Here is a 14,764-nt window from a genome sequence, read left to right as displayed (position 1 = left end):
ATAGACTTATTGAATATGAATCTCAGGACTGTATGTGGCGACATATCTCTACTCTGATAATAAATTTACTTTAACGTTGAGCAGACGGAAAGGTGAACTGGACACAACGGACAGCGGTCACTGAGTCCCATTGAAATAAAAACACAAGCGAGCCATCTGCACCCTTTTAAAGCCATCCTGCCGGCGACCTCATGACGCGCGACCTGGGAGGATCCCAGCGGTAGATAAAGGTCTGAACGAAGGCGGCGGAACACGTCCTTCGGCTGGAGGTTACCGCCTCACGCCTCACCCCTCACCAAATGGCGGCCGTGTCGCCTGCACCAAGATGGCGGGGAGCAGCCGCTGCGCTCTAATTGGCTGGCGCTCCGCGGGAGCAGCAACAGCCGGCTCCGGTGCTGCGCTCTGATTGGCTATAGCGCGGTTGTGACGCGGCTTCTAGTGGGTTCCATGCCTCGGGTCGGCTGAGGCCGCGCCTGCGCACTGGTTGCCCGCCTCTTTCGCTTCGGTGCTGCCGCCGCCATGTCTCGGTACGCCCGTCCGCCCAACAGTTCGCTCTTCGTCAGGAATGTGGGCGATTGCACCAGGTGAGAAGGGTGCCCGGGCGAGGCTGGAGGGCGGCAGATTCGCCCCCGGGGCGGTGGCTGGCATGGGTCAGGCGGGCTCAGGGTCCTAGGGCCACGAGGCCTAAGGACAAGGCCGCAGCGCTGGCCCTACATCTCTGTTGGCTTGCTGAGCGCTGGGGGAGCGGGTTGGTCGTGCTTACTATCATGTGAGATAGGTCCCAGCAAGACTAGCCCACGATGGCTTGTGAAAAAAATACCTGAAGTTCTCAAGCCTCTCTCGGTCATTGGGACACCGAGAGGGGCTGTGGAAGTAAGGCCTGGCGTGTGGAAACTGAGGGAATTTTGTCTGCATTGCTGTTACTAGCGTCTGTATAAAACACATTTCGAGTTTCATCTCGTTTTCTGATTCCATTTTTGATTTCTCCCCGCCCTAAAAAAAAATTAAATTGCTTTTTGTGAATGTTGATATCTCTTTAAAAGATCTGGCAAGGGTAGCTTTTTTTAAAGTATATAAAGTTAGATTTTTAAGTGTAAATGCTTATCTCGTTTAGTATGTTTGCAGGAGATCAATCATGGGAGTGTAGAAGACACATTAAAAGTTGCTGAATCTTTGGTCATTTCATTATCTCTCTTTGGATTTGATCTGAAAGAATTAGAAATTAGTTAGAAGTTATAAATGTTAATGCTACTCAAACCTTGCAATTTAGGTTTGGCTAATTGTCCCAAAAGAAAAGTGCATATCGTGTTAAAAGTGAATCTGGAGTTTTGTACATCACACCAGCAAAAATTATTGAGGGGCCTGCATTATTAATATCAATCATTGATTTTAAAGGTTTGTTTTTTGGGTACATCACTGAGTATCATTGAGTATATCATAAAAGCTTATAAATTCGGAGAATGGTTATAATTACCAAGAATTCTGCAACAGTTAATAAATTGCTGAGCTTTTTGTATCAAGCTGTATGCAATTTAACTGGGTATCAAATGAAAATGTCGAGCTTAGTGGCTGCACAATTTAACAGTTTGGACTTTGCCCACATACCAAAGAGTGTGGCTAACGTCTCATTAATACTTCAGTGAGAGAAAAAGGTGCATCATATATGGACATCCTTAACTGTTATCTTTAATGGCTTCATGTGGGTAGTATTTCCTCCTGGGTAGTTGGAGGTTGGAGTCTACTATTAACAATAGAATATATCATAGCTGAGCCAGTATGATTCTCGTGGGGTGACTACTTAATGGTGATTGGATGGGGAATGCTAGTCTGAAGTGCTGCAATTCTCCAGCTGGTATTTTATGCCTTAAAGTGGGTAAAAGATTAAAGAAAGTTTTTTATTTTGCTATAGCTGTCCTTCTGATAAGTCTTTGCAGTAGCCATTTACAGATTTGGTTTAACTGAATTACATCAAAGTATGTATGCAGTATACAGCCCTGAGATTTGTCTTCCCCACAGACAGCCTCAAAACAAAGAAAACCAGACTTGTATTATTCAAAAGAACATGTGGATACTTAGTTATATTCCTTAATGCACTTCATTCTATTTAACCCAAAGGATTGAAGCAAAAAAAAACTTCAAGAATATATTTGTGCTGAGCAAAAATGAAGTTCAAAGCATACACTGTAGATGCTGGAAAATACCCAACAATTTGGACAGCATCTGTGGGAAAGCTAAATAATGCTTCATATTGGAGATTTTTAATTTAATTTTGTTGTCTTGACTGAAGAGCAACTTTCTGGGAATTTAGAAATCATTAGTTATTGTTCAGTAGATTTTTACAATAATAGATTATTATTCTTAGATGGGATATATAAAATACCATAATGTATCCCACAAGGGGCATCATATCATCTCTGCAGATAATTAGAATCCGATTTACTATGCAGGATGTAGGTGAAATATTATGGCTATTCCTTTGGCCACTGATAATGAGGGTACATATGCACATTTATTGATAGTTAAGAAATTGAAATGAGGTGCAAATTTCAATGATACAAGGTAATTTATGGGCAGGTTGAAAGGTTCAGTAAGGATCATGTAACTTCAGGTGACAAATTAGACTTTAAAAGGTTTCAGTTAAATTGATAAATCCAATGGAACAATTATCTTGTTAAATCAGCAGTAGCAATCCCAATTAAAATGGCTTTTTGTCAAACCTGTCGCTCACCTGAATACCAACAAATTCACCAGTTCTATTCTACTCATCCTGTAGATTATGTTGATTTGATGTTGAATTTTTTTAGAAAGTAATCGAATCTCCTTTTGGATGGTTTAAAATCATTACTTTTTTTGGACTCTTCAGCACATGCATGCTGGACATTTCCTATTGCAAATCAACTATATCATTTTTATGGTACTTTAGGCCTGAGGATTTACGTCGTGAATTTGGTCGCTATGGCCCAATAGTAGATGTTTACGTTCCCCTTGACTTCTACACTCGACGACCAAGAGGATTTGCATATATACAATATCCTTTCTTCAATTCTCCTAAATGAGTGAAGCGAGATGCTCAGTTTTTTCCAGTTTAATGGATTTGATTGTCTTAATGATTTTTAGTCTGGTATAGCATTATACCTGTGGCAATTGGTGGTGACTTATTTAATACAACATTGGCGTGTGCGCAGTGATATATACAGGCTCCACTGCTTTTAGCAGGCATGTTCATGTGTTCTTGATTTGTCTGTGTGTGCAGTGGTTGGGGTACTGGGTAGCACTGGAGAACAGCTATGTGTGAGTGGAAATGCTGAGAGGCCACTACAGGAGATATTTAAGCATCATTTTGTGTGATAACTTGACACCTGTACAATGTCATTTTTGAAGCAGTAATTTTCCCTCAAGTGGTATTACTCACAAATGTGTGATCCCATCTGACCTCATTGCTGGTTCCTTAGATAGGGATGCTCCATAAAATAGCTCAAGTTATTAGGTGTCTCGAAATGACGAGCGATGTGGGATCCTGGTTAAATTTACTGTACTCAGAGAAATTACCCAATAACTTTAACTCCAACTTTGAACTTGACACTTCAGAGAGTCTGATTAATCCAGTACCCTCAGGGCTTTGCTGAATTGACTGGCCTTTCTGAACTATTGGATATTACTCCTGTTAAAACCCTAAACTCTTAAATTTAGATACAGTGTTGTATAATCTGGTGAACTCCTTGAGCTGAGAGAGCATGAGGAACTGAGCTATGATGAGCCAAGCACCAGATGATTGTGATATTTTTTTTTGATTATTTGAATGGCTGGTTATGGGAATTTTATGTAGTTAATTTAGGATTGCAAATTAATAGGAATGGCTATGAAGTGGTGAGGGCACTAGTCTTTAATGTGTCAGAAGGAGCATTTGAACTTCAAGTACTTAGCTTCAAACTAAATGCCAGAACTGTTGAAAATTTGCAGTTTTGTTACAGTATTACATCCCTTACATGTTCAAATGTACATATGCAAGATTTCTTATGCTAATGATTTGAGTGTCTAATTGAAGGTTTTTGAGTATTAACAAAAATTAATAATTGTTTTAAAATTGACTGGGATGTAAAATTATCCAGCTGGGCTTTTTCCCTTATTTGACCAGGATTTCTAAGTATTTCATTACCATGCAGTAAGTATTGACTCTGCATACTTAGACTGTTTGTCCTTGGGCTCAAGTTAAATGAGCGGTCTCACCTGGTCTCTTTCACCTGTCAAGTATGCAGCAGAGTTGTTTCATTTCCACCAGAAAGGTAGCATTACCAACATTCAAACATGCCTGATGACATGGCTTACCAGTTAATAGCAGCTATGTAATGGAGTGGGTATTTGGCAAACTCCGTTGAAATAATCTTGCCCAATTCCTTAAAGTCAACAGTGCAATGGGCCCTGTAGAAAAAAAAAATAATAAAATAAATAACTAGTCTCAGCAAATGTGCTTTTTGCTTTTAGTTTTGGATCTTGGGAGGCTGGCTTCTTTAGATTCCTAAATGCTCCTACTATAGATTCATAGATACAGTTAGGTCAGCAGCATGAAAGTGGAGCTGGATTTAATAGTGCCATTTTTTGAAATTGGCTCCTCATACTTAAATTCAAACCACGTTTCTGTTGTAAGAAAGCAATATCAGGTTGTTGGGCTGATTATGAATTGACTAGAAATGTACTTATGCACACAACTTTTCCAGATTATTGGATGTTCAAATTTGAGCATTCAGAGAAGTGATTTGAAGTTTTGGACAGGTTCACTCCAGCTTTGCTACTGCACTGACTAATCACAGCAACCATCATAATTGTACATGTTACAGGAGATCGTGCTTATATGGTACCCTCAACCTTCATCTTAAAATATCAATTTGTAGAGTGGCAATAAAGTAAAGTTCCATTGTACAGCACAGAAGACAGCAGCAGGTGTTTACAAATAACTCTTTAAGCTAAGATGGTAGACTACTTTGGGTTTGATGAAAACCTTTGTTACGGCTGCACCCATTCAGGCTGTAGGTGCTTGTAAAGTTCTGAGAATTGGGATGAGTTGCTTTCACTCTGTGAATGATCCACTGTAGTTGTACCTGATCCATTGCAACACTGGTTCCTGTTGACCCCATGGGTAGGAGGTCTGTCATGGAGAATGTCTTGTGTCATGACTATGACTGTATTTGCAGCTTGAGACGAGTTCTTCTCCAGGTCTTTCTATGAATTTTAATTAGAGATGAGCACAGATATTGTTAATAAAAGCACCATCTCTGAATTTGTGATGCAGAGAAAATGGCTCTACTGACTTAGAGTTGTGCTTAAAGCAGAACCTGGAGAAACTGCAGTGATCTTAAATCGAGATCATTAGTCTACAACATGAATCGTGGTTGTACAGCCCTGAAATGGGTTGATCCTTTAGTTAACTGTGTTGCACCCATCTATGCTAATTGCATTTTCAGTAGGCTTTAGCTTTCTGTGCCTTAGTGATTCAAATGCTTTTGGCATGCTTGTTAAATGTGAAAATATCTGCCTGTACCCCAGGCAGCAAATCAAGCCACTCTGCATCCCCTCTAAACGTCTTGCCTCTCATGTACATACATCTTCATGCTAGTTAGGATAGTAATGTGGGGTCATTTCTCACTTCAGTAGTTTGCTGCAACAGCATCAATGTCACTTAAATTGAAATACAAAATGTCCCTGATGGAATCTGAATGAGTATTATTTGGTAATACTTTTAGGATGAATGATATTGGGCTAATTAAGCCATAGGTGGTTAGTTTGCATTTGTTCTGATTTTCTACAAAATATAATGGGCATTTTACAACACTTATCAAATTAGAATTGACAATGAAACAGCCTAGTTACGGACATTGTAAATTATGGAGTCCAAAGTAAATGTAATTGTGGCCTATTCTATACTGCATTTAAAGGATCATTCCCTACCACAAGGAAAATAAACCTTTTAGAAATGTGCTAATAAAAATCAAGCTGACAAATCTTGGGTATTTGAAGGACAATGGTTTTGTATTTCCCCAGGCAGCAAGGAGACACAAATAGTCTGGTGCGCAGTACTGGTTGGTTGTGAATAATCCAGTTTCATTAGAATGTAGTTACTGGTGTAAAATGAGGTTTGAGCTCTTTTAAAGTGTCTGGCGATATTTCATTCTCGTTGCCCTGGAAGGCTTTGCACACTTATTCCCTGGGCCATTGTAAATTGCATTTATACTGAGTTGTATCCATGTGTGATGTTATATCAATGGTTATGTAGAAGTTAAAACTGATTTTCTAGGTTTATAAAGACAAAAAATGTTTATTACATTATATCTAAAAAAAATTTACCACATCTTTTGAATTAAGAGAAACTTATCTCTTGCAAATTCTTGGGATTAATGAACACAAGTATTACTTTTTAACACTTGCGTCCTTGTACATCTGAATGTGAATTATGGGATATGTTTAATGCACCAAGTTACTAAAAACACAAGTTTAAGCAAAATTAGCTTGTCAATTTTTTTAAACTTTCACCATTTTTTCTAGACCATTAATATTGTATGCAGTTCATTAGCTGTGAATACAAAGTGAAATATATATTCCTCTTTGTTGGTTTAATTAAGGAAATACATTTTACCATTCCCTTTCACTAATGACATTGACTTAACCAAAACTAAAATGATAGATTAGTTTTATTTTAGGAAATTTACTAGAATAAAAACATCTTTTTGTACAAATTGGAAGTTTTCATCCTTTTATTCAGTTGTCAGTTGTGACTAGTTTTTCTCTCTATTTCACTCCAATTTTGAAAATGTGAGTAAATCTTTCCCCTTATTGCTTCAAGTTTTCTTTAAAGTCTAATGACAGCAAGATCTCTGAACATTTATTAAGGAAATCTAATCTTTTGTGTATGTAGGTCAAATAAATTCAGTAAGAGACCAATTGGTCATCTGACAATTTTTTTTTTGGTAAAATGGTTGTGGACTAATTGCCTTGCTGAAAAAGTAATTTGTATTAATTACATTCCCCAATACCAAATATGGTGTGTGGTGAGTATTTTTAGACTAGCTATCAGAGTACAACCAGTCAAAGGTATGTATATTTTATATGTTCAATGTGTATAACTTGTATTGAAATCATGCTCATGAATGTTAGTTTGCTCTAAATTACTCTGGTTTAGAGTAATTTAGGACCAGGAAGTGTTAATGTGCTTCCACATAATATGAACCTATAGTACTGATTTGTGTGGTTAATGTCAAGATGGTTGTTGTAGGGGACTGCTGGTTCTGGCTTCATGCATTGCACTCCAGTGTTGCTTTTTATAACAACTTTTTTCCTATTTATGTCATACTGTAAGTACTTGCCTAACATGAAGTTCAGATCATGGATAGCTTTAAGCTGTTTGTAAAATGTACTTGCTGGTGTTTTTTGGCTAGCTTTGGAGGTAGTCAAACAAAAAAGTGATTTCAAACCCTGCATGTTTGTCTCTTTATACCATCCCCTGACATAATCTTTTTGTTGTTGTTGCCTCAGAAAATGTAAAGCATTCCACTGTAACTGGCGATCCCACAAAGAGTATGAAAGAGCCTTTTAGATAGAATCCAAGCATAAGACAAGCAGACAAGCCAAAGACCTCTTAAGGATCAGGCTTGAAGAAAAGAGAGGGAGGGTGTGAAAAAAAGATTAAAGCTTGAAGAGGGAAAAGTCAAGGCTTCGATTTGTCCGCAATTGGAAAAAGGTTGTTATGTCAAAGTCAAGTGTCTTATTTGGGCCAGCGCCTCATGTCAAGTCCTTCTGGCAAGCACTTAAAGAGTTAAAGGTCAAGCTGACGGTGCAAGGTCAAGTTGACAGCCAAATTTAAGGTAACCAGCAAAGTCCTGATATTGTATCCTACTGTAGTGAAAACAATTCATTCGCTCTTTAAATGTTTTGATTGTGATTTTTTTTTTTTACAAACTGATCCTTGTGTAATGAACTTTATTAAAGCATAAATCTTAGTATCAGTGCTGCTGATCAATTTAGTTTTGTTTATTTTCGGGTATTTTTATTTGAAATATTTGCAGCTTTTTACTTTACCAGCTACATTGACTTGACAGGAGATGATGGGTTAGAGTGCTCTTCTAATCCAATCCGTTCTCCATCATTTGTTCTTTCCCCAACAAAAATCCTGTCAGTTAATGCTCCCCTTAAAGCAGTACCACTTTGGATTGCTTGAGCTTCAGTGGTTTTGTTTCTCTTAAGTTATTGAACTGCCACTCCAAAATCAGTGAGTTGCTGCAGAATTATAATTGCAGGTGCAGTGAATTGTATTCACCTATTAGATTTAACATTGGTGAATGCCTGCAAGCACCTGTACTTTGTGGGAGGCATTTGCCTTCTTGGGTCTTTAACATCCTTCTCAGTGTGACCACTGTAGTGGCACATGATTGGTGCTTCCCTGTCGGGATGATTGAACAGTCTTTGATTCTTTGACTGGCAGTGTGATATGTTTTATTTTATTTCCCAATTTTTGTTTGCAGCATTTTATAAAATTTGAATGAAGGTGGATAGTGGTGGTGGGATAACTAGAACCTAATTACTTTGATTAGTTTTAATTGTTTAGCTATTGATATCAAAATCTTGTTTTTGTAAATTTAGCAAACGTCTGTGTGTTTTAAGGAATAGACTGGATAATGGAGTTTTGGCGTCTTATGCATTTTTTTAAGAACTAGCTTTCTAGATATTTGGTAAAACAATGTTATGGCTGAAAATGTGTATTGAAGATTGTAGGATTTGTTCGAAACCTGTGAAAGTGAAAAGCCCCCTTAACAGCTTAGCATGTTTGAAGATGTTCGTGATGCAGAAGATGCCCTCCACAACCTGGATCGAAAGTGGGTGTGTGGCCGTCAAATCGAGATCCAGTTTGCCCAAGGTGATCGAAAGAGTAAGTATTGTTCAAATAAAACAGAAATTCAGGCATGTTTCACATTAATTCTATTGAAGGATAGTTTCATTAATTTGTATTTAAGAAACCAAGATGGCCATTGACAGCTTTAATTGAGGGCTATATTATTTGATGATCAGCAAATTTAGTGTATTTTTGAATTCAGAAGTATTTTCCATATTGCTCATTCTGGGCTGCTAAGGGGGGAAATGTGGGGTTGATTACTATTCAGGTTTGTTTCATCTAAAACTCACTCCAGCATCATGTTTGCAGAAAGGCAAGATGCTTTTCCATTTTGCTTGTGCCTCGAAAGCAAAAGCTGTTGTTTTGATTCCTTGCCATGCAGTTCTGAAAATCTTGAATCTTAAAATTCTAGCACCTGGTCAGATGAAATCAAAGGAGCGAAGATCCTCACGAAGTTCGCCTCGATATGACCGTTATGATGACTATGATCGGAGGAGGAGGTCCAGAAGTCGCAGTTATGACCGGAGGAGATCTCGAAGCCGTTCATATGATCGTGGCCACAGGAGATCTGACAGCCCTAAGAAGTATGATATCACAAAAGCATAATCTTGGTCTGCATTCAATGTAAGTGCTTTCATTGTTTTATTATGCCTTTTTCTTCTGTGCAGCTCACGGAGCAGATCAAGTGGAAAGCGCAGGCGGAGCCGTAGTAACTCCTTCAATGACAGGTATATTCATGTGAATTGTTCTGACTGTTATGCATGTTTGGGAGTCAGTGAATGCAGAGCCTCATGAGGCGGTAGGTAAGGCAGACAGAACTCTGCACTGTTAATGTGGGAAATGGAGTGATGCGGGTGAGGGCAAAGGAAGGGAAATTCTGTTCTTAGGAGGAGGATGGCATCTCTGATGTCCTGGAAAGGAAAGCCACATCCCAGGGACAGATGCAGTGGAGGCAAAAGAACTGAGATATGGTCAAGATCATCATGGGAATCAGTAGGTTTGTGAAAGAAGTTGGTTGACATTTTGTCTCCAGAGATGGAGACAGATTGAGGAGGAGGGTTGGTGGAAGTTGGAGGAAAAATTGATGAAGTTGACAAACTCTGCTTTGGAGCATGAAGCAGCACTGATGCAGTTGTCAGTGTTGCAGAGGAAATTTGGGTGTATTACCAGGGAAGGTTCTACGTGGCGCATAGCTGGGGTGCCTGTCAGATGCACATGCTTGCCCCTGGAGGCTGGAGAAAGTGGGGGGAGCTCTGAATTGTCTTGCTGCTTACTTCTTGTTGACTATCAGTGACAAAATTTACTGCTTTTTGAACAGAAGCACATGCCACTGAAACTTAAAACTTCGTTCTGAGCATGATGTAATGTCTAGCAGTCACAGTGCATGTGACTGATGCTAGTTAGAAACTGGAAAGTCTCCTGTCCCAATTAAGAAGCATAATGTCCCAAATAAATGGCTTTCCTGATTAACAGTTGGCCCAATTAATCAGAATCCTCTATTTGAAATTCTCTAACCTGGGAGGTTGAGAATAGATTGCTCGATGTTAACTATGTGGTGATAGTGATGGTAAATGGCATTGAGATTAAGCGTGATCTTGATACATTGCAAAGCCAGCTTTTTAGTCTGAATGAATCTGTTTTTGTTTTTCAGTCAAATGACAATGTAGTGGTTAGTGATGGAAGTTGGCAGATTGGAGTTTGAGGCTTTTCAGCAGCGTGGAGGCATGTGTATGATGCGTGGGAGGTCAGCACAATATCATGGACTGAATGGCCTGTGTTGAAAATGCAGTTGCCTTTTTTTCCCCAGGCATAGACGTCGCCATCGTTCTTACACCAGATCAAGATCCAGATCACGGTCCAGGTCCAGGTCAAGATCCAGGTCAAAATCTGCATCCAGAAAGGATTCTAAGACACGGTCACAATCAAGGTCAATCACCCATTCAAGGTCTGGGTCTAGATCTAAATCCAGGTCACTGAGCGGCCACAAGTCTGACAGTCACCATGAAGACTGAAGCAGCGGAAAGTCGTCCATTTACAGCTTCCATTGTGATTATTTTCTTTTTGTGTTTATTGGGGTCTTGTAGGTGTTAAGAGAAGGTGGGTACTGTTTTGACTACAAGAAAACTGTGTGAAGGCTAATTTGTTGATGGTGCTTGAAAGATTTTTGCCATGATTTTAAACAGAATGATGCAGTAACTATAACTAGATGATAACAGTCCATTTGACATTGACATATTCATTAGTTGTTTGAAACTCAATTTTCACATTTACTTTTAGGCAAGTTTCTCGTATTTGATCTGCAGCTTTGCTATGTTACTGTTAATTTTTATAAAACAGTGCCCTCTATACTGTGCAAAGAAAAATACTAAATTGTTTCCCCAGTTAATATTCTAATGCTGCTGGTACAAATTAAACCGTGTGAATTCAAAATTTGTTAATGATCCCTGTATTCATTACCATACATAATGTGAGCTTTTTATTAGGTCTTTCAGTTTGCTGCCTGAAGCTCTGTATCAGGAGTCATGCAGAAATCCTTTCCCTTTGTGCTCAAGGTGATCAGCAAGCTCCGGCAATTTGCTGCCACAATTTTGTTCCATCAGCGTGCATTCATTTATACAATGCAGTGGTCTGGCATGCTTCCTGTAATATTGATTTGTGTATTTTGCATGAGTTCTTTCATACTTGGCTGTAAAGATAATCTGCCTCAACATTGGAGAATCTGCGTTTAAATGTAAGAAATAACAGTGACTGGGAAACAGCTGAGAAGTGTTGTGATCAAACTTATTTTCTTTCATGTAGAAGCTTGTAAAAACAAAAGGGATTTTTTATACCAAGTCTTTTTAATAAAAGCTGTTTGTAAAAGTTCATCTCTAGTATAAATGTTTTCAGTTAAGCTTTAAAATGGCAAGTTGTGTAGTTTTTGCATGCCTAGAAGGATGTGACATGTTAAATTAAGTATTGATCATTCTAGTCTGTTGCTTTGAACTACAATTAACAATAGTATATCTTTAGGATTAAGAATATAGAGGCCCTACGAGTCATGTCTAGTTTTTTTTAGTTTGGGAGGAACAAAACTGGATATTTGTCTAAGTGACCTGATCACTGCACATGTGTAGATCAATTTAGGGTTATGTGACTATAACTGAGCAAAACCAAGATAACCTTACAGTTTGTGACAGTTTAGGGTCTGCCAGGACATTGAGGTTGTCTTGTCATAAGGCCTGGTTTATTTCTTAAACTTAATTAACCAGATTTTTTTGACTGAGCTTCTAAAGACCATAAATACAGGGTACGCATTTCATTACTTTATAGAATTCGGTTTAAGATGTGCAGTACAAATAAACCCTTGCAAACTTAACACAGATTTAGAATTAAAAGCTGACGACATTTTACTTTTTTGAGACAGATGTGGTTGTACTCATCTTTTTTTGTTCATAGCTGACTGTAACTTCATTTGTAAATAAATCTCTACTGTATATGAAGCATCTGCAAGACCTGTTTTCTTGGTGCAGTTATAATATTGATGGTATTGGTAAAGTGCTTGTGTGAATCTGGTACCAGAACAGTATTGTACAAAGCAGGTAGCTCAAAATAAACCAAACCATTGGTGTGGGGGGGGGGGGGGGTAAAACTTTATTTTACATACCATTACACAACACTAAATGTACTTAATTCATCTACCTAATTCAGTTTCAACAGTAATTGAGAATGGAAGAACAATTCATAATTGAGTTTAACTTGGGAGAGATTTCATATAAAATCAACTTGCACTGTTTCACAGTAAGCTACAAAATATAATTGCTTACATTGTGGCCCCTGTTATAAGACAGTAACTGGACAATATGCAAGAGTTATTACTGAATTCATGTGGCTGCACTATTAAAGAGCCACCTTGTACACGTGAATTAATTTGGGCTGAAAGTGGACATGGCTATTGAATTACAATCCAATAAAATAGTGGATTAGAGAATTTGCAAACAAAAAACTGGATCAAACCTAACTCAAACTTAATTCAAACATTAGGCAAAATAAGTGTTCTGGTCACAGCTCAGACTGGACCCCTCTGGTGTCCAAATCGTTTATCTCATGTGGTAAGTTGGAAAGCTTCAGGTTTGATCCACGTCTTAAAAGAACTGACAACATTAAACAAGTGCTAATAACAGCGCAGGCATTAGTTCAATTTCTGACATTAATATTACTAAATATACTCTATGTACTAAATGTTGAGTAAGGGGAATTACCAAACAACAACATTCAAATATGATTAGCTCTGTGCTTTAAATGTACAGCTGGCATTGTCACTGCTTAGAACAGGAAATTAGCTTTTTACTGCTGACATTTCTTTTGGTTAAATGCTCTTATCACATCTATGCTGGATGTTCACAGTGTTAAAGTTTTTTTATTTGTCTTTATATAAAACAATATTCTTAGGTTTGACATGCCAAGAAAGATGGCATTGTTTACACAACTATTGTATCAAAATAATTTCTCCAACAGGAGGGAGATCCTGTTTTAAAATATACATATGCTACAAGTCTGTTATTTACGTGGTTCAATCTAGACGTGAAAACAAGGTTTTAAAAATCTGTACCTAATCCTTAGGAGATCATAAATTATAAAATTAACTCCTTTTCCTCATTTGTTGGGAATGATGTAATCTCAAACCAACTTTGGGCTTCAGTTTTGCTTCAAAATGAACAAATTTTCAGGAGAGGCAAAATAAGATCTTATTTCACAAACCTTTACAAAGCTCCACTGTGTTAATTGCAGTAATGGCAAGAAACAAATGGTCAAAAAGATTTTTTTTGTTAACTAAACTGGTATTTTAAGTGGGTGGTTGCTTGCTTAATATACTCAGTTAACGTTATAAATGCATTCCTTTAGAAAAAAATAAAAATTAAAATGGATACCTGGCATGTAATGCTGGCAGTGTGGTCAGGGGTTGCAACAAGTACTACACTGTGGGTCTGCCTTCTACAATAAACAAAGCAAAACTCAGATGGAAATAGGTGAGCCACAAGTTACATGTACAAGTTGTGCTGGGCAATTTGGAAAGGAAGGCAACAGGGCCATGGTCCAGCTGCAGGTTGATGGGACTGGGTAGTTTAAATAGTTTAGCACATGTTTCTGTGCTGTACTTTTCCATGGATCTGACAACAGTAATGTTGGCTCCGGACTTTAGACCCAATCAAGACCGAGGGGAAACTGGTCAGCTGCAAAACTACATGCCATTCCCTCTTCAGGACAGAGGGGAACGAATTGAAAAAACTATTTCACTTTTTTTTTTAAAAACAGTCCAAATTTCACACATAGACCAACTACATAAGGCTGAACTGGTATACACGATGCAAACATGCACCTCGAATGGGTAATTAAAGGCAGTGGTTGAAAACTGTATTGAATGACAGAACAAAGCTTCCAGCTCTGTTTGAACCTGCCCTGTTTAAGCTACAGACTATGCTTGCACTTTAAGTAAGGTCTTCAACTGGAAGGTCATGTCACTGTGGTCAGAAGGCTCCAGGGGAAGATGTACCCAGTGGCTCGGAGGTTTGGGTAATACACTTGGGGATGGTGGCTCACTAAACTTGGCTCCAGCATAATTTTGGTCACACTGCGATTGTAGTAGTGTATTAGAAGTGTTCAGAACTGCTTCCCAGCTCTGATTACTTGCAGTAAAGTGCATAACCATTTTTGCATCCTTTTGCATAATCTGACAGGTCTCAGAGATGCATTGTTCATGGGCCTTGTGTGCTGACTTCATGTGGTTGAGATTGTCGTCCTTGCCCTTCTGCCAGTTATTGTTCAGGTGCTGGTTTCGCTTGGGAGTGCCAGAACTTGGCTGTGATATTGGAATGTTTAGCCTTTCAACCCCTCCCATTTTCTTTT

General features: G+C 38.4%; 1 protein-coding gene across 1 annotated transcript; it reads left to right on the top strand.

Annotated features, from left to right (window-relative positions):
- The first annotated feature begins 473 nt into the window (after window positions 1-473).
- srsf10b (serine and arginine rich splicing factor 10b) lies at window positions 474-11,743 on the top strand. The gene is made up of 6 exons (XM_072246806.1): window positions 474-584; window positions 2,924-3,028; window positions 8,811-8,914; window positions 9,291-9,462; window positions 9,547-9,606; window positions 10,686-11,743. Exons 1-6 carry the CDS (start codon window positions 520-522, stop codon window positions 10,888-10,890), a joined length of 711 nt encoding a protein of 236 aa, XP_072102907.1. The 5' UTR covers window positions 474-519; the 3' UTR covers window positions 10,891-11,743.
- The last annotated feature ends 3,021 nt before the right edge of the window (window positions 11,744-14,764 follow it).

This window comes from Mobula birostris, chromosome 29 (assembly GCF_030028105.1).
Source record: "Mobula birostris isolate sMobBir1 chromosome 29, sMobBir1.hap1, whole genome shotgun sequence".
Lineage (NCBI taxonomy): Eukaryota > Metazoa > Chordata > Chondrichthyes > Myliobatiformes > Myliobatidae > Mobula > Mobula birostris.
The sequence above is the reverse complement of the archived record's forward strand: the minus strand, read 5'-3'. Positions and strand labels throughout refer to the sequence as shown.